The 25,792-nt window shown below is 39.2% G+C and overlaps 1 protein-coding gene across 1 annotated transcript in view; it reads left to right on the top strand.

The window, feature by feature from the left end:
* The window catches only part of CACUL1 (CDK2 associated cullin domain 1), an 83,106-nt gene extending 59,731 nt beyond the window's left edge, over positions 1-23,375 (top strand). Inside the window, exons 6-9 of the mRNA XM_081823421.1 lie at positions 3,983-4,072; positions 7,059-7,197; positions 13,399-13,442; positions 13,872-23,375. Of these exons, the coding sequence (XP_081679547.1) occupies positions 3,983-4,072; positions 7,059-7,197; positions 13,399-13,442; positions 13,872-13,912 (314 nt within the window). The 3' untranslated portion in view covers positions 13,913-23,375. The remainder of the gene's footprint in view (positions 1-3,982; positions 4,073-7,058; positions 7,198-13,398; positions 13,443-13,871) is intronic.
* The last annotated feature ends 2,417 nt before the right edge of the window (positions 23,376-25,792 follow it).

Raw genomic sequence — 25,792 nt, forward strand, 5'->3', positions numbered from 1 at the left:
AGCTGCTTTCAGGATTTTCTCTTTGTCTCTGAGACTTGTAAGTTTTACTATTAGATGTCAGGGTGTTGACCTATTTTTATTGATTTTGAGGGGTGTTCTCTGTGCCTCCTGGATTTTGATGCCTGTTTCCTTCCCCAAATTAGGGAAGTCCTCTGCTATAATTTGCTCCAGTATACCTTCTGCCCCTCTCTCTCCTTCTTCTTCTGGGATCCCAATTATTCTAATATTGTTTCGTCTTATGGTATCACTTATCTCTCAAATTCTGCCCTTGTGATCCAGTAGTTGTTTATCTCTCTTTTTCTCAGCTTCCTTATTCTCCATCATTTGGTCTTCTATATCACTGATTCTCTCTTCTGCCTCATTTATCCTAGCAGTTAGAGCCTCCATTTTTCATTGCACCTCATTAATAGCCTTTTTGATTTTGACGTGGTTAGATTTTAGTTTTTATTTCTCCAGAAAGCGTTCCTCTAGTATCTTCCATGCTTTTTTTCAAACCCAGCTAGTGTCTTTATAATCGTCATTCTGAACTCTAGTTCCAACATCTTACTAATGTCTGTATTGATTAGGTCCCTGGCAGTTGGTACTGCCTCTTGTTCTTTTTTCTGAGGTGAGTTTTTCCGTCTTGTCATTTTGTCCAGAGGAGAATAGATGAATGAAAGGACAAAATGCTAATAGGGTAACAACGACCCCAGAAAAATACACACTAAACAAATCAGAAGAGACCCGAAACTGGGGTAAAAGAAAGGGAAGGAAAGAAAAAAGAAAAAGGGTATGATCAGATATGATCAGACTGGTGAATAGATCAGTGCCACATACTAGATTTTGGGTGTATTTTGGTCTTTTAGAAGAAACTGCCTCCCAAAATTTTAAAGAAAGAAAAACTTACATATGTATAAAAGTAAGGGTAAATACGATGAAGGGATGGCATATGACTGTAAAGATGAAAATTATAAAAGATTTTATAAAAGGAATTGATAAGAAATTGGTTGAAAAAAGAAAGAAGAGAAATTTTTTAAAGAAGGGGGAGAGAATGTGATTGGGCAGGAGACTAGAACAAAGCCATACAATAGAGATTTAGGGTATATTTTGGTCTGTTAGAAGAAACTGTATCCCAAAATTTTAAAGAGAGAACAACTTATATATACGTACCAAAAATAAGGTTCACTACAAGATGAAGGGATAGAATATGACTCTAAAAATGAAAAATAAAAAAGATTTTAAAAAAAGGGATTGATAAGATGTTGGTTGAAAAAGGGAAAAAGAAAAATTAAAAAAAAAGAAAATTAAAAAAATTAACTTTGAAAGACTAAAGAATCATGGGGAAAAAAGCCATGAATTCTATGTGCTGTATTCCCCTAGTGCTGGAGTTCTGCCATTCTCATTGATCGATCTTGGCTGGCTGTTCTTGCTGATCTTCTGGGGGAGGGAACTGTTGCAGTGGTTCTCAAATGTCTTTGCCCCACGAGGAATTGCACCGCCCTTGCCAGGGGCCAGGCTAAGTAATCTGCTCGGGTTTGCTCTCAGGAGCTTTTGTTCCCTGCAGACTTTCCCTACAGCTTTGGAGGACAAGTGTGAAAATGGTGGCCTCCCATTTTCCCCTCTAGGAGCCGAGAGCTTGGGGCCCCACTCTTCAGTGAGCCCCCAGAGAAAAGTAGTCAGTCACGCCTGTCTCCCCGGTCTCTGGCCACACTCCATGCTCACCCAGCCTGTGACCGAGCATTTCCATCTCCGGCACATGACCCCGTTTGGAGTCTCCAAACCCAGCAGATCCCTGTGGTGCACTCCCGTGCCGCTCCTCCCAGGGGAGGAAGGGGAGTCTCCCCGGATCTGCCGCTTGTTGGGTCCCTGCTGGAAGAGCAGTGGCCCGACTGTGCCGCGGGTCACAGTTTATGGCAACCCCGAGCTGAGAGCCCGCTCCTCGGCTCCCGTCTCTGCAGCCAGCTTCCCTGCTCTGATACCTGGGAGCTCTGCCGCACTCAGGCACCCCCCGTCTTTCTGTGACCCCGAGGGTCCTGAGACTACACTGTCCCAGTGAGGGTTCCACCCCCTTCTTAGCCACTGGAGCGACGTCCCTCAGCAGAGCCAACTTCTAAAAGTTCCGATTTTGTGCTCTGCTGCTCTATCACTTGCCAGAAGCGGCTGACAGAGGCCCCCTCCCCCGCCATCTATCTTCCCGAATATCGCCTCAGATTCACTTCTCTGCACGTCCTACCTTCCAGAAAGTCATTGCTTTTCTGTTCAGAGAGTTGCTGCTATATTTTTCTTTGATCTCCTGTTGCGTTGGTAGGTGTTCAGAATGGTTTGATCCCTATCTAGCTGAATTCCTGGGTCTAGATGAAATTTAGGTCTCCTACTCCTCTGCCATCTTGCTCCTCCTCCTGAATGTAATTCTTTTCATTAATTCATCCCAAATTAATTTTTTAATTTTTTAATTTTTTTAAAAGATTCTATTTATTTGAGAGAGAGATAGCGAGAAAGAGAGCGAGCACGAGTGGGGGGTGGGGGAGAAGGGGAGAGGCAGACTACCCGACGAGCAGGGAAGCCCGATGTGGGACTCGATCCCAGGACGCTGGGATCATGACCTGAGCCGAAGGCAGGTGTTTAACTGACTGAGCCACCCAGGCGCTCCCCAAGTTAATTTTTATATATTTTATGTATAATTTAATCTGTGAATGTATCATTTTTTCATTTCCAAATGTATATATTTGATGACATAATTAATGTGTGATTGAATATGAAGAGTTAGTGGGAACAAGACTTACGAAGGCCAAAACGATTGTCAAAAAGTAGGAAAATGAATGATTAGAAATAGAGCCTGTGTGTGAGGCACATGTTGAAATTAGAGATAACCTTGAGTAGAAGAGACTCCCAGAACCTAAAATTTAGAATTGCAGTTGTTAAACATTACATCCTAAAACTTGATTTTCTGCAGTGCTTAACATTTGTCATCCTTAAAATTTATCTGTGCCATTCAGAGTTATCACTGTCTATTGCTGATAGAATCAGAAGGATACACTTAAATGCATCTCTGGCCTTCATCATATAAATTCAAGTGTAACTCGCATTGTATGTTTGAAAACTATAAAATCATTGCTGGTCAAGTGAGGAGGTGCTTTCATTTTTGAAAAGGCATAGCTTATACAGCTTTACAAGCCTCGCTTCGCATAAAGTTATGCCAGGTCTTGTGGGTTTTGCGGGTAGTAAATTGCAGGTGGTCTTTGAGAGAGAAATTAAAAATTAACTGGAATCATTATTTGTTGTATCTACTAAAATGATGGAATACATTCGTATCTGTTAATGATGTTATTTAGAAGAATTATTCCTATTTATTTAAAAATGTTCTAATAAAATTTTCATTGGAGAAGGTAACCTAAAAGAAAGCTGACTTGGCATGGTCAGTCAGGGTCAAGTGGTCGTGAGAATCAGGAAAGTGAGGATGAGCCAGGCAATCCCTTGCCTGTATGTTTAGTAAGGAAAAAGTACATGCACCTGTAGGGTTCAGGAATGTGAGTTTCTGACTCCGATCGTAGTTACTAAAATTACCAATAATGTGTCTTCAGAAAAATCCCAAGGTCCTCAAATATGGTGATTTGGGGAAAGAGGAATGGTTGGGGGAGTTAGAGAACATTTTATTTTCCAAATATAAATCTTCTGACTCATGAACTTAATGGGAAGCACTTTCAGCTCACTCGCTAAGTACCATGAACACTACTGCTTTTGGAAAGCTTATTTTCAGAACTTCCATGAATTGGATCATCTCCATTAGTGTTTTAACAGACCTGCACATGTTTACTTGTTAGATTGAGCTCTACTGCATTGGATATTTTAGAAAAAATCTTTAGCGTATAGACTTGGTTTGTCCTCTGGGGCTGTTCTTTTCTTACACTTGTTTGCCCTTTAGTCTTTGGGAGAAATAATTATAGAGAAACCTTGAGAGTCATTGTGTTCTATCATATTTTTAACCCATTTTCTCTTCTTTCAGCTTTACTTTTAGAAGCCCAGTCAACACCATTTCAGGTCACACCTTCAACTATGGCAAATATTGTGAAAGGCCTGTACACTCTCAGACCAGGTAAACAGTCACCATTTCTTTTGGGGTTGGACTTGTTGATTTGGTTGTTTATGACAGCTCCAGCCTTATTCAAGAGGGCAGTGTCTGTCTATGTGTTTTTTTGAGGCCTAATGGTATTTGGATTTGTTATAGCCAAAAAAAATTGAGTAGATAGATAGTACACTCATCATTGTGAAATGTAAACTCAGGACTTACTTGGAAAACTGACTAGTTTAGGAAATACAAGAAATAATTTGTAGCAGATGTTTTGGATAAAATTAAATCTCATGTCCAGTATTCATTTCTGTCTTTTTTGTTGTGGAGTTTCTCCTTCACCTGCATCCCACACTGCACATATGCATAGACATACACATCCACAACTCCCATCTTCTTAGGCCTATTTTGTAATGTGCAGGGAATCTAGAAGTGTTGGTAAAATTGCAGTCATTTCATAAGTGTATTGTGAGGAGAGAGATACTAAGAAAAGCAGAACCAAAAATCAAAGATCACTATATTCAAAGGCATGGTTTGTAAATTATCTTAATGCATCTATCTTAGAATAAAAAAGCCACTGTGAATTTAAAGGAATTCCAAGATGTTTTTGTATATATCTTTGTTTGTAAGCCAGAACCTCAAACTTGTCATACAGTTGTCTAGCAAATTTTTTAAAAGTCCATAGTAGATTGCAAAAGTTCTCAGGGTAGAACATTGTGCTACCGTCTAGAAACATAAGGGATGTTTTTTTGACAGTACTTTTTTTGTGGAATTCTTTTGTCATATAAGGGTTAAATGAAATAAAACATTATCTAAAGAGCTTAACATAGTACTTGATAATAAGCATGGCTAACATTAGCTGTTTTTACTACTATCCAGTTAGGTCCAGTAGTTATTTTAATTAACTGATGGCTTGATTGTTTGCTTAAATAATTTGAAAGATACGTCAGAATTTAGTTCGCTGAAATGGAAACCAATTAAAAACTGTGGCATTGTGGGTAGACTGTGATGTCAGAAATACCTTCTTTCCCAGGCTACACTTTAAGCAGTTAGGGTCTTCTAGAATATCCAGATGTCATGTTAACTTAAATTTGCATTGGGTCTTACTCTAACTTCATAAACAAGTTTTTCTTAGCAATTACTTCTATAAAGTAGCAAAAATATTACATATGTCCAATAAACTGATGTTTCTAGTTTCTCAGTTTTGTATTCATTTTACTGAATGTGATAAAAATGGCTCATGAATTTTTCTTTTAGTGCTAGGTTATGAATGATTTTTTTTTCTTTTATTTTGGAAGGCATCCAAATGTGGTATTAAACACATTTCTAAATTCTGTCTCCCAAGTAGGCAGCTTTATCAGCTCTGGCTTTTATCATAAATAACAAAATGGCAAAATAAAACTAATCATTAAGGGTAGAAAAACTCACAGATACACGTTTATCCAAATGCTGTTTTATCCAGGTTTGAGCTCTTGTAATAGGATTCATACTACTTGTGAGGAGAATTCTGTCTTTGAGAGTTGTTCTTTTGAAAAGGAGAATTTTATCAGAGACTAACCTTTTGCTGCACTAGGCGTTTTCTGAGATACTATTAAAAATATTTTGACATTTACATGTCTTGCCAGTACCCATTCTGTTCCTGGTTTGTTGAAATAGTTTTATTCACCTGACCGATTAAGGTTAAATATTTTAAAAGTTGAATTTTAGGTGTAAAAGTTAAGTCCACTGCACTGGTTCTCAAGTGCTAATCTTCTTATGATGAATGCATCTGAATCACCTGAGGAAGTTTTTTAAACTAAATTCCTGGACCCTAATCCTTGGAGATTCTTATGACTATTAGAATTTTTGGTATGTTTCCATCTGATCTTTAGGAAGCTTAGTTTAGGCACAGTGCCAACTCTTCTATCCTGCCCTTCTTCGTTTAATACACTTTTCTTTGATTTCTTCATCTTTATTTTAATGATTTCCTGGAGTTCCATAAAATGGCAGATCAGTTTGACTCCTGCCACCCCTCCCTGGTGGGTCAGTGGTTCTCCAGGGCACCATATTGAGACTCTAAAGGTATTTTTGAGTTGAGCTGGAAGGAGGGACACTGTTGAGAACATTTTGCCATGAGTTTATACAAGGGATGAGTGGATTGGCTGTGGTCTTTTTTTTTGTGATACCTGTTTTTTTGTGGTACCTGTTTTTTTGTGGTTGTTTTGGTCATGTCTAACTTAACTATTCTCCTGTTGGACATTTTTTACTTACCATTGACCTAGCATCCAGCACTGCACAGCATCAAACATGGCTTGTTTTTTTGTTTTGTTTTGTTTTTAAGATTTTATTTATTTGACAGAGAGAGACACAGTGAGAGAGGGAACACAAGCAGGGGGAGGGGAAGAGGGAGAAGCAGGCTTCCCACTGAGCAGGGAGCCCGACATGGGGCTCAATCCCAGGACCCTAGGATCATGACCTGAGCCAAAGGCAGATGATTAATGACTGAGCCACCCAGGTGCCCCTTTTTTTTTTTTTAGTTTTAGAATTATTTACTCAGATTACAGTTTTTAAAGTGTGAGCTCACTGGATTAAATACAGATTGACATTTTGTGGTTTTCGATCTATACAGCCAAGATGTTTTCCAAAGGGAAAATTTGAAAGGGCAGGATTAAAAGAATCTAACGGGTTTAACAGTGCTAAATTAAGACCAGCAACAAGGAAGGGGGAGTGCTAGTTTTAGCATGCCGTTGATACAGGTGGATGTTATTTATATTTACTATTCACAGAATAAGGGGAAGAGAATGTTTATCAGCAAAATGTAAAAATATCTGCTTTCTTTGTACTATAAATTCTTTTTAGAAAGGACATTTAACCTGTTCGTATATTCCTTATCAGAATGGGCTTGCACTAATTTTTTCCCCACTTTAAGTTTGGTTTAATACATATATTCTTTCTGTGAACAAAAGAAAACTTTCCCTTTTTCATTTAATTTGTCTTTATGATTTCCTTAATGAATCTTTTCCTTCCCTCACAGAGTGGGTTCAGATGGCTCCAACTCTGTTTTCTAAATTTATTCCAAACATTCTCCCTCCGGCTGTGGAATCTGAACTTTCTGAATATGCTGCTGAAGATCAGAAACTTCAAAGAGAACTTATACAGAATGGTTTTACGAGGCAAGTTTTTTTTTTTCCTTTTTGAGAAAATATGTCCATTTCCTTCGGCCAGTTTGGCTTGGCAAGGGAGGGAGGCCAGGGTTCTTAGAATGGGAAACAGCCATTGAGCAATCAAGGTGATGTTGCTGGGGGAGGGGGTTAGCTGCCTGTCTGTGGGAATGGTGAAGCTGGGATTTGATCTGATGGAAGCTGCCCTTCACTAAACATGGATTTGGAAGAAAGGAGCTCTCACTGGGGGGACAGTGAGGCTGGGAGGCCTATAAGCGCTCTTCCAGTTGTGACCCTCTACATTGTTCTCAGCACTGGTGAGATGTTATGATTAGTTATAATGTAGTTTTATGAATGAACTAGCAAATGACTAGTTTATGACTAAACCAGTAAAATGGCTTTTCAATTCTGGTTTTCGTATTTTTACTTCTGCCCTAAATTCTACTTGTTTCTTCTTAAAAAGTAGGATATCTCTTTATATGTATCCAGAAAATTTGCCTTCCTTGGGTTTGATACATACATGTGGCTGATTTTTCTAAAATTTGCAATTCAGGATCTTAGCTGTATCCCAGAAAATCTTGCAAAGTGCGTATTTTCAACCGAAATAGATTATGGGAAAACACCTAGTTGCATCACCAAATCATTGAAGGGTGCAGTAAGGTAGCACTTTTATATATCTTCTCTTATTTGAATTCCTGACATTAAAGGAAGAAAGTTATGGAAGGTTAGACACCTAGGTTTCTCCCTGAGGTATAGTTGTGATCATAAATAGTAGGTTGAATACTGACTCGCTTATCTGACTAGGGCTGGGGATGGACATTCTCTTTTATAGGTTCTGAGGCCAAGCTACATCTCAGAATACCAGTCTTGATCAAGATCGTTTTTACTGTCTCTAGTCTCAGCACAGATTAGGAAAGAAAGCAGAAAATCTGTTCTTTGCAGCCTCATGCATTGGTATTTATTCCCCTTTTGTCCTGGTGCCATCTGTATTCCTGTGGACGTGGGGGCACTGACTAATCCACTGGTCGTTTGCCCACTCACTGGCAGCTCACGTGGGAAAGGCTCATGGAAGCTGTGTAGGTAGGTCTGGTAGACCTGACTTTCTTGGGTCAAGTTAAGGGAAGGCAAGGCCATAGAAAATGCTGGAATGTAGGCAGCTGATTTTCCTCCCTGAAGTCCGGTGGTCAGGTGTTTTCTGACATTAATTATAATATTTCTAATAGCGGTATTATTTTCATATACAGAATGAGCCTGTTTAATGCTGTGGTAATTTTACTTATTCATTTTTGAAGAGCTATTATATTCATGTGGTTCAAAAGTCAAGATGATACAGAAAGCACACATTGAGAAGTTTTACTCCTAGTTGTTTCCCCATCTATTCCTACCCCTTTAGGTGACCATTTTATTAGTTCCTTATGATTCCTTTCAGCGCTTCTTTTAATATACAGATACAAGCAAACACAAACACAATATATGAGTTTTTTTACTTTTTCTCCTTTCTTACCTGTTCTGTTGTGTAGATAGAACTTGTTTAACCAGTCCCCTGTGGATGGCAATTGGAATGATTTCCAGTCTTGCTGTGATAGAGAATGCTGTGATGAATACGCTTGTACATGCATAATTGTGTACCTGTTGCAGGTATATATGGAGGGTAAATTCCGATAAGTGGGATTGCTGGGTCAAGAGTCAATCAGTTGTAACTTTGATTAATATCGCCAAATTGCCCTTCATGGGGGATTGTGCCATTTTGCATATCCAACAGCACAGTTTGAAAAGTCCTCTTCTTCATGGCCTTGCTCATAGAGTATATTGTTAGGCTTTTGGATTTTCACTTGTCTGGCAGGTGAAAAATAATTACTTAGAAAAATTGTTTTAATTTGCATTTCTCTTACTAAGAGTGAGGCTGAGACTATTACCAGGTTTGTATTTCTTTTCCTGTAAATGGCCTGTTTATGCCTTTTGCTCACTTTTCTATTTGTTAGCCTTTCTTCCTTGAATTCTAGGAGCTCTTTCTATGTTGAAGAGATTGATTTTCTGCCCAAGATAAGTCAGTTGATTTTTGCAGTTTGTGACTTTGCTTATGGTGGTTTTTTGTTTTATTTTAAGTCATGCAGAAGTTTTTTATTTTTGTGTAACTTTGTCAGGTTTTTCTTTATGGCTTATGGGTTTTGAATTACAGTTAAAAGTTTTTTCTTAAATTAAGTAAATGCAAAATAATCTGAGTCTGCCTTTTATGGTTTTCTCTAGGCTTACCATAATATTGAAGTTTTTTATGCTTTGATTCATGTTTTTATTTGAATGTTTGCTTTTAATTTTAGAGGTGAGTTTATTGATACCTTTAAAAAATAAACAAGCTTCTGAAAACTTTTATTTCTATGAAGCAATGTATTAAGATAGCTCTTATGGATTTCTCTGAACACCTTGAACTCACCTTCCACAACAGTGTGTAGAAATATGTAAACATATCCAGAGATATTTTCCTAACCCTAATTTTGGAACTGAAAGAAGATACCAGGGTGCAGGGCTGCATTTAAACGTTAGTATTCCAAGAGGTGATACAATTAAACTGTTTTGTTGTACAAGCCAAATTGGGCCATTTCTAGAATTAACAACATATTATACATAAATATGAGAATTAAAGTCTGCCTTACAAATTATTCTGGTGGGTACTTGGCACATTGTAGGTCCTGCCTAACCTGCATTCTCGGACTTCCTGCAGTCCACTGCTGAGCTGGCCCAGACCCGTCGGAAAGGATGTGCATCCGTCATATACTTAGCAGCTGAGAGAAAGTCTGCCTATGCTTCCAGCTCTTGTGTACGGGCCTTCCACATTCTGCCCTGGCAGACCTCATGCTGCCTTTGATCATTATTTGACTAGGATTGTTTTGGAAGAAATGGTGTCCACTGGTGCAGAAAACCTTGAGAATATAGTACAGGCTATCCAGCAAGAATTCTGTTACTGGCTGTTCCGATTGAGCAGTCATTTTATGGTTTATGCCTAACCAGTCACATGATTCCTGTTCAGCTTTGCAAACTATTTTTTCATTTAGGACTGTGTTTTGTTTACGTGGTATGGTCCTGCAAGGCAGCACCCAGCTTTGATGTAGATGGCACAGAATGTCTTCAAAGTGTTTTGAAGTGTTGTGAATGTTGTCAAATATATCCTCAATTATATAGTTAATGGGTATTTCTCATTTGAGCTGGAGTTTATGTGCAGCATCTTTAGATACATGGAAATACACTTGTTTGTAAGCTAGAATTAACATACAAGCTAAGAGCAACATTTTGTTTTTATCAGTTATCTGTGTAATTGAATTGATTATTGGAGGGAGGGGGAGGGCAGGTTGGTGTCTGAGATTACATTATGGAGGGAAGCTTGTTTGGGAACTTCTAACGTGCATGCCCGCAGATGGAACATTCTCTTTTAAACCAGCCTATTGGGCCTCTTCAAAGCTTGTACCAAATAGCTTTTAAAGTCAAGTACTTTGCAGAGTAATTGTTACTTGGATTTCTGGAACAAAATGGTACCTTGTAGGGGTATTGTTGATGTTTTAGCTGAGAGGGCACTCTAAAATTGGCACTTTTTCATTTAGTAACAGGGGTCTGGTTTTGAGGGCAGCTATAGCTTTCCAGATGTGGGGCATTAGGTGGTATCTTTGGCAGCCTCTTGCGTAGATCACATCTACATTCTCTCTCTGCCTTCTGTTGTTTTCATATCTATATTTTTCTCCTATTATTTTTGCATGTTCAGTTTTTATTTAACCTTTCAGGGGTGGGAATGAAGGTTATCTATAGAAGTTGAGGTTCTGGATATAAAATTCTGTGTCTTCCTTTTCAGCATTAACTTACTTGTTTCAGAATATTTGATGACTGTTACTGTGATGGTACCCATGTAAGGTAATACATAAGTGTAAATAATAATATAAGATATCAACTGGCTTTGTAGGCATAGTGTTAACAGGAGGTATTTAAAAAGGGCATTAGGACACAGGTGTTAGGAGCTCTGTAGGCTGTCTAAGGCTGGTTCATGCTAAATGTGGTGCATGTTTTTCTCTAAATGCCCAACCTAGAGAATAACCCTTCAGAGGCCATTTGGCATCTTCTCTTCCTGCCTGGTCATTGAGACGCCTCACCTCGCCCAGCAAGAGGTTTCTGTCCTGGTCTTAAGCACAGCCAGAGAAAGGGAGAGGGAAACTGCTAATCTAGAAGATCACTCTGACGCATGAAATAATTACTTGGACTAGCATCTTCATAGTCTGTCTCTAGAGGCCATTTATCAATTATTCACTGATTTGTTAATTCAGCAAATATTTATTTTCTGCTAGACACTGTTCTAGGTACTGGGTAAACAAGTTCCTGTTTTTATGGAGCTTATGCTCTAATGTTGGGTAGACAACAAACGTGTAAGCAAATTATTTCAAATAATAAAAAGTGCTGTGAAGAAATTGAGACAGAGCGTGGGATAAAGAGGGAGTGAATGACAGGGCATGTGTGAAGGGCTGGTCCAGCTAACTGGAGATGACATGCCTTCCGAGGGGGAGACATTCCAGTGAGGACGTACATAGGTGATAAGGAGACAGCCACATGGCTAACTGGTGGCAGGCGTGCTGCAGGCAGAGAAAATGGGAAGTCTGAAAGTGCTAGCGTGTGCCAGGGAAGAAGGAAAGCCAGCATGGCTGACGTACAGTGAGCAGAGGTAGAAGATGAGGGTGGGGAGGTAGGCAAGAGCCATGTCTCATAGGACTGGGAAATGAATTTGAATTGATTCTTAACTGTGATGGAAAGCCACTGAAGGGCTTTAATCAGAGGCATGAAATAATTTAATTTATGCTTTTACATAAGATTGCTCTGGCTCTGGTCTGGACTAAAAATAAGACTCTTGGAGATTGCGTGGGGGAGAGATAATAGTGGCGTGGGTTGGGAGTGTAGCCAGGGAGTTGATGGGAAGTGTTTGATTTTGGATTATGTTTTGCTACAGAGTGCTCTGGAGTGAGAGGAAGAAAGAAATCAAGAATGAGCTAGGATTTTGGTCTAGTAGGTCTAATTGGGTGGCTAGTAGTACCATTTATTGAGGAAGACTGGAGAAGGAGTGGGGATGGAGTAGAGTCACTGGGCATGGTAAACTGGCAGTATTTATCAATCTTCCAAGTGACAGTGGTGATGAGACAGTTGGACCTACAAGTCTGAAGTGTAGGGAAGAAATGAGAGCTGGAGACAGAAATCTGGAAGTCATTGGCATATGGATAGTATTTCAAGTCACAGGCTGGTATGATTGCCATCTTAGACTAAGCGGAATACATACAAGGAGAAGAAACAGTGGCCAGGGACGGTGTTGGGTGGAGCCAAAACTGTTTCAGTAAAGAGGAGATGAACTGTGTAGATGCTACTAAGGGACCGAGCAAGAAAAAGCTAGCAAATCCATTGTTATTACTCATTACTTGAGCATTTTAGTTATTTGTATGGATTATTGTCTGAGAAACCAGAGAGACAAAACTAGGATTTGCAGGCAGCACAGGACCTAATCAGGACCTCTATTTCCTTATCTGTAAAGTGGAACTAGAACTTCTATAGGTGTTGAAGATGAACTGCTTAATATATGGAAAGGTTCGTGTTCTCCCACCTGCGGGAAGGGCATTCGTATACATTAAGATTCTGAGATTTTTCAAAGCCTTAAGCAGTGTTTGGTCTTATAATAAGGCTTTTTGGGGGAGGGGCGCCTGGGTGGCTCAGTCGGTTGAGCATCTGACTCTTGATCTCAGGGTCATGAATTCAAGCCCCATGTTGGGCTCCACACTGGGGTGGAGCCTACTTAAAAAGGGGGGTGGTGTTTGGGGGGAACATTTTGGATTCATATCTGAAATTTGTCCTAATATATGCCAGGTCACTAGGGATGTTGGTAGCAGAATTCAGGTTTATCTTCAAAGACATTTTTAGTCTGAACCTGTTTCTAGAACCCAGTGTAAGCCATTTTTATAGATAACCCTTCCTTCATTTAATAGCTTTCTATATTTAAAAGGCAGCACCTTTTAGCTAAGAATATTCATGTTATATATGACTGTACTACTGTTTAAGTTTAGTGTCTGTTTTAAGATAGGTTGTTAGAATTGAAATACCTGCTTTACTTCTGTTATCAGTTCTGTTCTTTCATTTCTTCTGTTTTGGTATATGAAGATGTCCGAGTGTTCTGTTGATTCCTTCTTTTCTTATCCCCAGAGGTGACCAGTCCCGGAAAAGAGCTGGGGATGAGTTGGCTTATAGTAAGTAATGATGTTCCTTACCATTTCTGATGGTTTTGTTATGTCAGGCCACTCCTGGTGGGGACTGTGCAGTGAGTATAATGAAATCCATAGTGTTCTTGATGGTGGCCTCACGAGGCATTCTGTGTGATTGACGCCAGACTGTTCTGAGAGCTGTGGCAGCGCTGGAGTCTAGTCGGTGGCAGTGGTTTTCAGCAGCTGTCAGGAGTCTCCCAGATTCTGGAGTCTCTACTAAAAATGGGATGATGACATAGTTCCTGATGACACAGCCCCTTTCATTTCAGTCAGCTATTTTTTTTTTTTTTTTTAAATCTCCTTTTGGGGATTGAGAGAGGGGTGAGAAATACATATTAAATAAACAGAATCTTACCATTATCAAATGCTGTCTGCTATTCATACTTTTTCCCGTTGCAATGTTTTTTTTTCCAGACAGCTCATCAGCATGTGCAAGTTCCAGAGGGTACAGATAGTGAATGTATTGAATGTACTTTCCTTCCCGAAAAGAGGACACACTGGAGCTGCAGAGACTGTATTCGGAGCACAGCGGGGGGGGCCTGCAGACACTCAGGAGCTCTGTCACAGAGTTGTTCTTGGAAGAGGATATTGGACTTCTTACTTTGGTTTGTAATTTTAAAAAACAAAAAAACTAACAAAAAAAACAGTTGCTGCTAGACTTGGGGATGATTTTGAAATGGGACAATCTTTTAATGAGTTTATCTACAGATTCCATGAGGAACAAACGTCTTGAAAAGTGACCATTGCTAAGGGAAATCCAGCAGCCAACATCAGCAGCTTCCTCCAAAAATACAAGAGTAGAAGAATCTTTTTTTTTTTTTAATTTTAAAGCACTTGTTTTGTTCATTTGTGGACTTGGCACTTCAGCATATTGGCTTTACACATCAGGATCTCTTTTGCTTTAAAATCAAGCAGATCATTACAATACAGTGTTTTTCACCCATTACCAAAACAAACCCCTTTTAAAAGAGTTGGTCTTTGTTTAGCATTAGAAAGTCTTGTTAAAGGAAAATGCTAACTTGGCTTCTGCTATAACTTTTCCCCTCACCAGTTCACAACTTTTTTCTACTGTGTGCCTTGAGCTTTGTGCACTTTGCAACTCTGTGACCATGATGTTCAACTCACAAATGCTTCCTGAAAAAGTTTATGGTATCACAGACTAACCCACTACGTTGTCAGGTGTGACTTTGTAGCAGGATGCTAAGTAAGTGGGAAAATAGAAGTGTGTTGCTCATTGGTCACATCTCCCCCTGCCTCACTGTGGCATATTCATGTTAATGTTGGGGACCAGCTCTTGTAGAACATATCCATTCCCTCTGTCACTTCACATGATTTCACCAGCTGCTGGAGTATTGGCATGATGCTAGTGTAGGGGTGGGCTGTACTTTAGCACTAAGCTCCCTTTTTAGTATTGTGGAGAAATTTCCAGTGGTAACAGCTAGTTACTGTGATGCTCTAGGAAGCAGATACGGTTATTAAATCCAAATATAATAATTGGTGTGGGCTTCCGGATCCATTTCATTTTAAAGGGTGAGTAGGTACTTTTTAAAAAAAAAGTCTGCAGTTTGCATCTTTGATAGCATTATATTCAAGTATAATAGAGAAGTAGCACTGCTGTTTCAAGCTTCCTTCCACCTGTGACACAGCTATATTTTATTTTTTTCCTGCACCCACAGTGCTGTTTAGTTTCTTACAAAAGAGTCCAAAGCTTATTCTAGTTGTTTTTGGAAGGCAAAGAAAAATAGATGTGGCAGGTGAAAATATTTTTCTTCCCAATTTTGCTTGACTCTAAATTGAGCATATGCTTGATTCTGTTTGGCTATGTCACACTAATATTTACCTCTTCAGAGAACTTGGGGCAAAACAAGATGTATCAGGGATAGTGTCACACTTCTGACTGTCAGGTTTCTCATATAGTTGCCTCTGCCGATTCAGTTTGTCTTTTTTCAGGAGCAGGCTGGATGGGAGAGTTTGAAGTGTGATGACAGGAGCAAGGAAGTCATCTAATAGAAGTCCTCTATTTGTAAAATTATTGTTCTGAGAAGTAAACGTAAAGGGTGTCAGATTTATTTTTTAAGTACTTAACCAGAGTTGTGGATTTTGCAGAGGACTTTGAATTGGACTTGTTTAACTCTGTGAGCATCTTAGATTGTATTGATAAACACTGAATTACTGTAAGAATATATACAGGCTCTCACTGTGCCCTGTACAGGTTGATTTGCTACCCCAGTAACATTGTGGTGTCGAGGAAGAATTGCATTCCATCGTGAAGTCCAAATTTACTCCTTACCATGGAGTGCTCGCTACGGGCTTATAATATAACACCTGCGACTAACGTCTCTCCTGAGTGGTTTTAATAATACTTCTGAAAGGAATAAAATTGGGATGATTCTTTAAATGTGGATGAATTCTTCATTATCCTAATAATGTGCCCAAATGCTTTTTCTGGGAGAGTATTCTTTGGCCAACAATGGAACTTTCTCTGTAAAAGCATTGTATTAAGATGTGAACTGGCATTAAAATCTTCCGAAGCTTTTGCATTATTAAGTTAGTGGAGAAAGATTCTATATTGTCTTCTTTTTATTATTATTATGTATGTGTTAACAAAAAGTGGGCCAAGTTTGCAAAATTTAGTTTCTCTGAATATTTGCTCAGCGACTGCAGCTCGCAGTGGGCCAGGGCTTGGTACTGCAAAGCCGGGAATGGGAGGCACTACAGAAATCGTACACGTGTCCTCCTAGTGCATGTGACTTGCTGTTACTCACCTTGGCCCCTTGAGGTACGTTGCAGGATGAAAAACCTATTTCTTTACTTTAAGTAGAAATTGACCTTGCTTATTTAATTGGGTTTAACAAAATTCTTGGTTTGCAACATGAGAGGAAATAAGATTTGCCCTCCATTTTGTATTGACTAAGCCCGGTCTGCCAGAAAGTGTTTTCTTCTCATGTTTACTTGTATTCTTCTTGCCAGTACAGTATCTAGTTTTTCCAGCCCAGTTAAATCCTAGCTTTTGTGGGGCCCAAATCACAGAGGACAGAAAATTATACACTGATTGTCTCATTAGGCTACATGTAGTTGATCCGGCGAGCCCGACTGGTGTGTATGTGCAGCCTGAAGCTAGACTCCCCAAAAGAAAGGCAGTTCGGTCACCTTGGAACAATGACCCGTCAAAGTAAATGACGATGGTTTTGAGAGACGGTACTTACTTTAAAAGTTGGCCTTATGCTTCAGTAACAGTGTCCTCTCCTGGTCTCTGTTGTCACAGCTGCACCCTAACCTGACAGGAGCTACTGCTTTGTTTTCTGTGGGGCGGAAGGCAAAACTTCATAGAGTGTGACTCTTAATCTAGTAGTTCTTAGGTAGATTTAGAAGAAACACAAACCTGGATGCATGAGTTGTGCATTATTAAATTTTGTGGGAAAGTTATTTTTTTTTTCCTGTCCCTACTACAAGTTTGAGGCAGTTCCTCTCCCTTTCTTTGGGGTATAGGATGGAAACTGAGCGGTAAATGAGACATCAGGAGAATGGGCGCCCCTGGCGTTGCTGTGCGCGTCTCCAGTGCCCCAGCCACGTAAGCCACACTCCCCTGGAGTGCAGATGCCGTGGCTGCAGACGCCGTGCTTTCTGTTGGGTTGCAAATTTGCACACATGAAGAATTCCTCAGGAAGAGTTTGCACGTGCATCGCCTTGCAATATTCGTTACTGACCGAACAAGGGACTTGACCGTTTTTCAGCACAAAAGGAGAGCTTCAGAGTGGTGGTCTGTGCACACGTACTGGCAAAGATCATGGTGATCTAGCAAACACGATTGGTTTCTGCAGCATAAAGTGAGCAGGAGCACTTGTATCCTAGCATTTAAATAAGCCTGTTTAATCTCCAGAGTAGCACTTCCAGATTTTGTCTTCTTTTCTTACTGAGACTGGCTATATTTTCTTCTGTGTTTTTTCTGTTTTATGGCAGTTAATTATTTCCATGATTATTATAGAGGCATTGCCCTTGAGCTAAAATTCAGTTTAATAAGCAGCTATTAGTAAAAATAACTGAACATTGTTTTATGAATATACACTAATCTGAGATACTAAAAAGTTCTAAAACTAAAAATTAGCAAAACCTACATTAGGTATCCAGTCAGTTTGGATGTTTTGAGCTGACTTTTTTTTTTTATGGTGTCTCATTGTGCTTCAGAGTATTATGTTTACTTTACTCCAGGTCTAGGCCTCTTAAGGGGACTTCAACATGTAAGATCAGAATGTGAATCCCTTGACTGACACCTAGAATAGGTTTATAGGACCTTTTCGGTTGTGGTTGCAGTTTTCAGTAAGATTGCGTAAGATGAAGTTCACGTTTACCAGAAGTTAAAATAGGAGTTCTTGGAGAAATGGCTTTCTTGTTACTTTCATTGCCTTGTGGAAATTTGCCCTAGTTTCTGGCCACCAGAATCGATTAAAGGACCCCTGTTCTTTTTCAAGGGTAATGATACCTGTTTTGTCCCCTTAGTTTTGATGAACTAGGTCACTGACACTTTCCCTCCTCCCCTGGCCAAGACCCTATTTTGAACTTCTTTCCAGAGCCGAGTAGCACAAGTACATACACTATTTCTGCTGATGTTGATGGTGTGGCTGTGGGAGCATTAGAGAAAATCCTCATCAGAGGTACGTTCTTATAGGACCTCAGTATACATTGTACCCCTGCTGGTCAAAAATTATCTTCATTTCTGGTTGGACTGCATTGTTTAGAAAACTGTTAATGGTTTATAATTCTAGGAAATTTATAGTGTGGCTCTGGGGTAAATTTTGTGGTTTGGAAAAAAATATTTTGTATTGATTCTAACATGTCATTTCAATGTGGTGACGATGTACTAAATGCAATAAGACTGTGGATATTCTCTTAGAAGGGTATGTTTTGTTAAACAGATGGCAATTTAATCGCTCTCATTAGCCCTGGTTGTCAATATTACGACCATGCGATTCAGGAGAAATTATTCAAATGTGAAGTTGTGGGGAGTTATGACTGGAAACAGGAATGCTTATGAATAAATAGGAGGTCAAATGCAGACAAGAGGCCCTTGCCACCCACCAGCACAGCTAGAGCAAGGATGAAGCAGTGAAGTCTAGTCCCTGGTGGTGCTTATTTGTTGGAAAGCATGGTGGAGCTTAGAACAGAGTGTTCTGTACACCATCTCTTTTATCAATCCAAGGAAAACAAAATGGTGGAGGAAACTCTTATTGATTGGGGATTAAAGCCACTGACTTTGGCTCTGACCTTTAACTCTTGATGGATTTGGATTCACTCCTTCTGTATTAGGGTGTATACCATCACTCGAAAACATTGTGGTTAATGAAATAAATCTTGTACAGATGTCCTTGGCTTGTTATGTTGATACTTGGTTCACGGGAACTTGTTATACAGAACATATGATTTTGCTTACAGTATATTCATAATGCCTCCTAAATAATAACCATCCTCAGCACATTGTCTGTTCTGTCAACTGGTTAATCAGCTGGCAGGGTGAGTGTCCATCTTGACCTTTGTACCAGTGATTAAAAAAAAACAGTGTGGTGTGTGTATTTAATTATATACATTTAGTTGCTCTGCATATGTATGTAGTATGTATACATATGTACATGTATATATGTCGTTTTTCTTCTTTAAACACTGGCACATTGTGGACCTTTATCAAAAGTTTCTGACTGTGGTTTTTTGCATTGATGATACCACACTTTTAAAAAAAATAACCCTTTGTGGTTTCTTGCTATGAAATTAATAATTATCCACTAGGTTTTTTGAAATCTCACTTTATAGTTTTAGTTCCTCTTGCTTTCTCTTTTCAAGTGTCCTTCCTGCTGTGTTCTCAGAATGCCAGTTGTCATCCTCCTCTTTTTTAAAACCTAAGCTGTGTTGTACTGGTACCTTCTTTTTGATTACCGCACACAGCAGGATTCCATGACTATCTTTTTCTCTGCATTGAAATCACCTGACAGTTTCCTCCTTCAGCTTTTTCTTTGTTTCAGCCACATAGGGAGTTATTTAAATCCTCTCCCTTCTTTTAGCAGATTTTTTTTTTTTTTTTTTTTTACTGAGCATAAAACTTTTCTACTAGAATAGTTCTTTGTGTGTGTTTAATTTATTTCCTCTATTGGCTTATGTCTTCATAATCTAAAATTCCAAAACATTCTGGATTTCAAAGAACATGGTTTGGTAGAAGGAATATCATACAGATAATCTGAGAGCAAAAGTCTGTCTTAGCTTAATTGAGTTGTGTGTTCTTGGGTAAGGTTATTTTTCTCAACCTTAGTCTCTCCATATTAAGCCCTTTTTCCTCCCCAGATTACTCATGACAGAGCCTCTGCCTCGGGCATTGGGTTTCATTGGTCAGAAGTATAGAACAATTCTAAACTTCTTAATTATGCACCTTAAGTGACTAATCATGTATCTCAAAACATGTATTAAAAAAATGGCTACAACTACAAAGAGAAATAGGTTAATCTACCAATATAATGGGCATTTTAAACATACCTCCCTGATTAATTAATAGATCATGAAGAAGACAAGATCGTGATGATGAAGGGCATGGAAGATTTAAATAACACAACTAATAAATTAGACCTGATGGAGATACATAAAATCTCCCTGCACCTTCCAATAAGAAAATAGGCTTTTTTTTTTTTTTAAGATTTTATTTATTTATTTGACAGATAGCGAGAGCAGGAACACAAGCAGGGGGAGTGGGAGAGGGAGAAGCAGGCCTCCCGTGGAGCAGGGAGCCCGATGCGGGGCTCAATCCTAGGACCCTGGGATCATGACCTAAGCTGAAGGCAGATGATTAATGACTGAGCCACCCAGGTGCCCCGAAAATAGGCATTTTTTGCAAAACAAATCTAACATTGTATTTAAAATATAAGGAATGATGACCACATTGGATTTATCCCAGGAAGCAAATTGGTTAATATTAGAAAATCAATCAGTGTGACTTATCTGTTAATGGACTAAAATATGATCAGATTGTCTGTGAAAATCCAGAGTCTACAAGGCAAATTAAAAGACTTAAGAGTTTATTGGGGCTCCTGGGTGGCTCAGTCGTTAAGCATCTGCTTTCGGCTCAGGTCATGATCCCAGGGTCCTGGGATCGAGCCCCGTGTCGGGCTCCCCGCTCAGCGGAGAGTCTGCTTCTCCCTCTCCCACTCCCCCTGCTTGTGTTCCCTCTCTCGCTGTGTCTCTCTCTGTCAAATAAATAAATAAAATCTTAAAAAAAAAAAAAGACTTAAGAGTTTATCAAGGTCCCTGGAACAAAATCAATATGAGATGTCAGTTACATTTCCATGCATCCAGCTACAAGCTGTAATGTCTTAAAAATTCAAATGTAATGAGAAATAAAATTTATAGTAGGAACAAAACAATATAAAGTATGTAAGAATAAATCTTAAGAGCTGTGTAAGCCTTTTAATGAGAAAATGATTTAAAAAAAAAACAAACACCTTTATTGACCTAAATAAATGGAGAGACTATAATGGAGAAGATCATCTCGGTCTCAACTCTTTGTCCAAATTGGTTAATAGATTAATGCAATGCCAGCAAAAAATCCCAGGGATTTTCACTGTAGTACTTGACAAGCTGATCCCAAAATGTAAATGGAAGAGCAAAGGGCCAAGGGTATTCAAAACACTATTTAAAAAGAATGAAGTGTGAGGGGAACTAGCATGACCAGATTTTAAAACTTACTCTAAAATGAAAAAAACCCAGAAACCATTACTCAGACATCTCAAGAAGCAACAACAAAAAACTTACTGTAAAATGTAGTGATTAAAACAATGTGGAATTGGTACAGAGATTATGAGTAGATGAACAGACAAGGATGAATTGTTCAGAAACTGACCCAATTAGTACGAGAACTTAATTTTTAAAAGGGCAGTCGTCGTAGACCTTGGGGAGGAGGATGGATTATTTATAAACGGGGTTTCAGTAATTTTTCACAAAGAAAAAAAAGTGACTTGGACCTTGCCTTGCATCAGGCGCAAAAAGCAATCCCAGGTGGATTAAAGGTTCACATAGGAAAGTTAAAACTATAAAACTAAAAGACAATATAGAAGAATATTTTTATGACTTTTGGGAAGGGAAGGCTTTTATAAACAAAGGAGGAGGTGCAAAACATTGAAAGATGAATAATTTGACTACACTGATAGAGTACTTTCGTTTACTGAACATTCCACAGAGTGAAAAAAATAATTATTCCCAAAGTGGAATACGATACAGATACTCGTAACATACCTAACTTGTTAAAGAGCTATCTGCATGCAAATCAGTAACAAAAAGAAGAGAAATGGGCAAAGATGCAAGCATTTCACAGAAGGAACAGAAATGACCCATAAACCTGAAAAGGTGGCTAACTTGATTAGTCATCAGGAAATGAACCCATTATTATCATTTCCTGGCCACCAAATTGGCAGCCACTAAAAAATCAGAAAATACCAACAGTTGGAGAGATTATGACTGCAGGCTCTTTTTCATCTGCTGCTGTTGGCATGTAAGTCAGTACTATCACTTTGGAAAACAGTGTTATCTAGTTGACCACAGATCTATCTTACAGGCAATGATTTACGCTCAGAGAAACTACTGTGTGGGTGCATACACCCAGGAAACCCACAGGAGTGGTCGCAACATCGTTGCTTGTAATAAAAAGAAGGAAGAAGAAAGCCAAATGCCCATCCACAGTGCAATGGAATTCTGGAGAGCAGTAAGTGTAGTGTGGAGCTTTGCACGTCATGAATCTCAGAAATCATGAGTTAAAGAAGTCAGAATGATTCATGAGTAGTAAAACTAAAGAAAAGGAAGACTAACAACATGTAAGATCACGGTGCCCTTAGGGATGGGGTGGAAGGAAAGCAGAGAGGAACACGGGCTTATAAGCTCTTGATAATAGGAACATTTTGACCGTTGTAAATATGTCAGTTCTTGAGTTGGTGTGTATATTCGGTGCAAAGTCAATCCAAATGCCATAGAGTATTTATTTTTAATACAAATTAAAAATTCATATGGAAGTATAACAGATGAAAATAAGAGAGGATCTTCACCTTACAGGGAGAAAAAAGGGAACTTGCTGTACCAAAAAAAATTTTTTTTCTTTAAAGTGCAATTAAATTTTTACACTTATAAAAATGGACCATTCAGTGGAAAGTAGTTTTAAAAAATAGACCCAAATGCTTTTAAGAATTTAGAGTACATTAAAGGTGGCTTTTTGAAATAATTCTGACCATGATGGATTTACTCAGTAAAAGGTGCTGGTTTAAGTAGAAAAAATTAAATTTATTCCCATCAGGCCATTCGCCGAAAAATTCCAGTTGGACTAAAAATTTAAGATAAAAGAAGACAATATAGTTAATATTTGGGGGATTGGAGAAGTTTGTTCTAAGGATGTAAGCAATGGCATGAAACATCGCTGTCCAAACCAGTCACCTGAGTGTGTGTAGAGCACCACCCACCCCAGCATGTGTATATAGACATGTATATTTTTAAATTAATGTTTACATATAATACCAATACACATAAGGCAAAAAAAAAAATTGAAAAAAAGGTGAAAATGTTTAAAATATCTTTTATGTGTATTGTTAAAAAAATACCTTTTGCTCTTTCTAAAAATTTTTTTTCTTTTAGTGAGAGCTATACAATTAAAAATGCTTCATTATTTTTGAAACTTCTAGTTTTAACATTTTGTGATAAAAATTACTTAATTTCTGGTTCTAAGGTAAGTTTATTTTAATGCTGGGTTTTAATGGCTATTGTAGCTAAAACCACTTCATTAAGATCTGTGGGTCCAAATGACTGTGCTTACTGAGAAACAATGCTCATTTTCAACTCCATCTACTAGTCTTCAAAAGTGTTTGTTGAAATCTTTATAATAAATGTCCATCTTTCTCACTGTCAGTACCTTGTTCTTGCTCAATTGCAAGTGTGGCATTTTTATTGGTTAAAAAAAAATGGGTTCAAAACTTACTGAAAGTCATTTTTGGGTTTCATTTCCCAAGCTTTAAGTGTTAAGAGAGTTTTTATAGGTGACAGTTTTTGTAAATACATTTTTATACAGCTGGAAACATGTCTAGCCATTTTCAAAATGCTTTTAACATGAATTTCTTTTGGAACAGATAGCTACTTTCTTACTCATTGTTAAATATCTTCTTTACCTTGAAGGGTCAGATAAAGTCTTTTTTTTTTTTTTTTTAATACCTTTTATATTGCATATTACTGACAGGCACTTGTCACCACAAGAAAGGTTGGCAAATTGCAAACATTTTCTTTTTCTCAATAAATACATGCCATCTTTAAGTTTGACAGTACTTTTAAGAAAACCAGCAACCTCTTTTGGGCTTTAAATTTCCCCATTGTGAGCGTGCTCTTATGTAAGATCAAATCCTTGAGTCCAGTTGCCACACAGACTCCTCTGTTCTGCAAGAGGATGGCGCATGGGTCGCGGCCTCTGCTCATGGAGCTCTCGCTGCTTCTTGCCGCGTACCTCGTGTCTTCTGCACGCTGCCTGACCCCTTACGTGTGCACTGTGTTTGGGTAAAGCTTCTTTACTCTTAAAAACCTATACAGCTCATGTTTTCTTCCTGCATCTCTGTGGATCATCTTGTTTTACTTCAGAGACCCACTAGCTTCAACATTAAGGGAGTCGAGTTACCTCACAAAAGTCCCAAGATTGGGCAGTGCCAGGGTCGATAAATACAGCAGCTCATTGACATCATCAAGGAGCCAGGTTTCTTCCAGTTCTCTGCTCTGCCAGCCTCGGTATGTTAGCTTTGTTCTGGAATTGCTTCCTTCAGGGTCGTCTCTTGGCTGCTACAGTTGTCAGACCATGAGGCCAGCCACTTGAGAAGAAGACCTTGTTCCCCAGCTTCCCTCCACCCCCTTTGGGGAAGTTGGGATACATAGACATGCCTAAACTAATAAGTGGGAAAGAGATTGGGACCACTATGGGAGACTTAGGTATGTCTCCCTGCTGGGGCTGAGGCTGGGCTCAACTTCCCAGTGGCCATGGGAGGAGGATGGACCTGAACTGAGCCAGGCCTCTGTTAGGAAGGGGGAAGGGAAGAATGGCTGTTGGCGACTGTTGGGTGCTGGGATCCACTGCATGTGTCAATGACTTCTGCTACTTAGGAGCCTCTGGGAGATGCCAGAAACAGCCCTCCCCCCCATCCCCGATTCTACATCAACTTTGTTTTCCACACAAGTACACAAATACTCATACCACCTCTTGTCCAGAATGAACTGATGTACTCTTGTTTGAAAGTCACAGTGGCCCAAATCTAGAATCTGTGAACAAGGATATAGGCACACCCCTGACTGTAATAGCCAGGGCACTAGAAATAGCACAAAGCCGAACAGAGCTTGAACTAGCTGAACAGAGGCCCAAGAAAACTAGGTCCCTGGCTGGGAAAAGTTCTCTCTTGGGTGTGACTGGTTTCACCCATAAGGAAGCTAGGTAGGGTGGTGGTGTGTAACAGCGTAACGGTGACGGGGCATCAGGGAACAAAGGAAGGGCCATGTTAGTTGAGCTAGTGCTTGGTGAACACGTCTATCAATGAAAGGAGATGGCTCAAACAGTGTAAAAGAGGGAAAGGAAATAGATGTGAACCAAGCCCTACTTTATGGGTAATGGTTGCCATTTACTGGCTGTCTGCCTGTATGGCACGTGCTTTGTGCACATTTTAAGAGCATTCAATTATTTAAGGCAATTATTAGCCTCACTCTCCAGAAATGTGGTAGGCAGCTTCTGACATGGCCCTCTGTGATCCCCACCTCCTGGTATTCATTCACCCTCCAGTGGGAGCTGGACCTAATGACTCAATTCTAATCCAGCAAAAGTGATGGGCGTCACTTCTGTGATTAGGTTACAAAAGACTCCAGGAGACATGGTGACTAAACACAATGTGGGATCCTGGGATCGAAAAAGAACATTTGTGGAAAAGCTGGGGAAGTCTGAATAAAATCTGTGGCTTAGTTAATAGCGTGGTACCAATGATGATTTCCTAATTCTGATAAACGAACCAAACATCAGGTTTAACACTCAGGGAAGCTGAGGGAAGGATTTATAGAAATGCTCTGTACTGTCTTTGCAACTCTTCCATAAATCAGAAACTGTTTCCCAAAAAGTTTTTTTTTTTAATCCCATGGGTTTCTCAGGGTTATAAAAGGGTATGAAATAACAGTTCTCAAGGAACCTGAGCTGCCAATCCTCTTTCCGAAGCTCACAGGGAAGCCGCAATAATCCCAGCGTGCGCGTGGTGTTGGGCGTGATGGCAGACTGCCAACTCTGCCAGTAAAAAATCTGTTTTGAGATGACT

The sequence above is a fragment of the Leptonychotes weddellii genome, chromosome 6 (genome assembly GCF_054177405.1).
Source record: "Leptonychotes weddellii isolate Sample4059 chromosome 6, ASM5417740v2, whole genome shotgun sequence".
In the NCBI taxonomy this organism is placed as follows: Eukaryota; Metazoa; Chordata; class Mammalia; order Carnivora; family Phocidae; genus Leptonychotes; species Leptonychotes weddellii.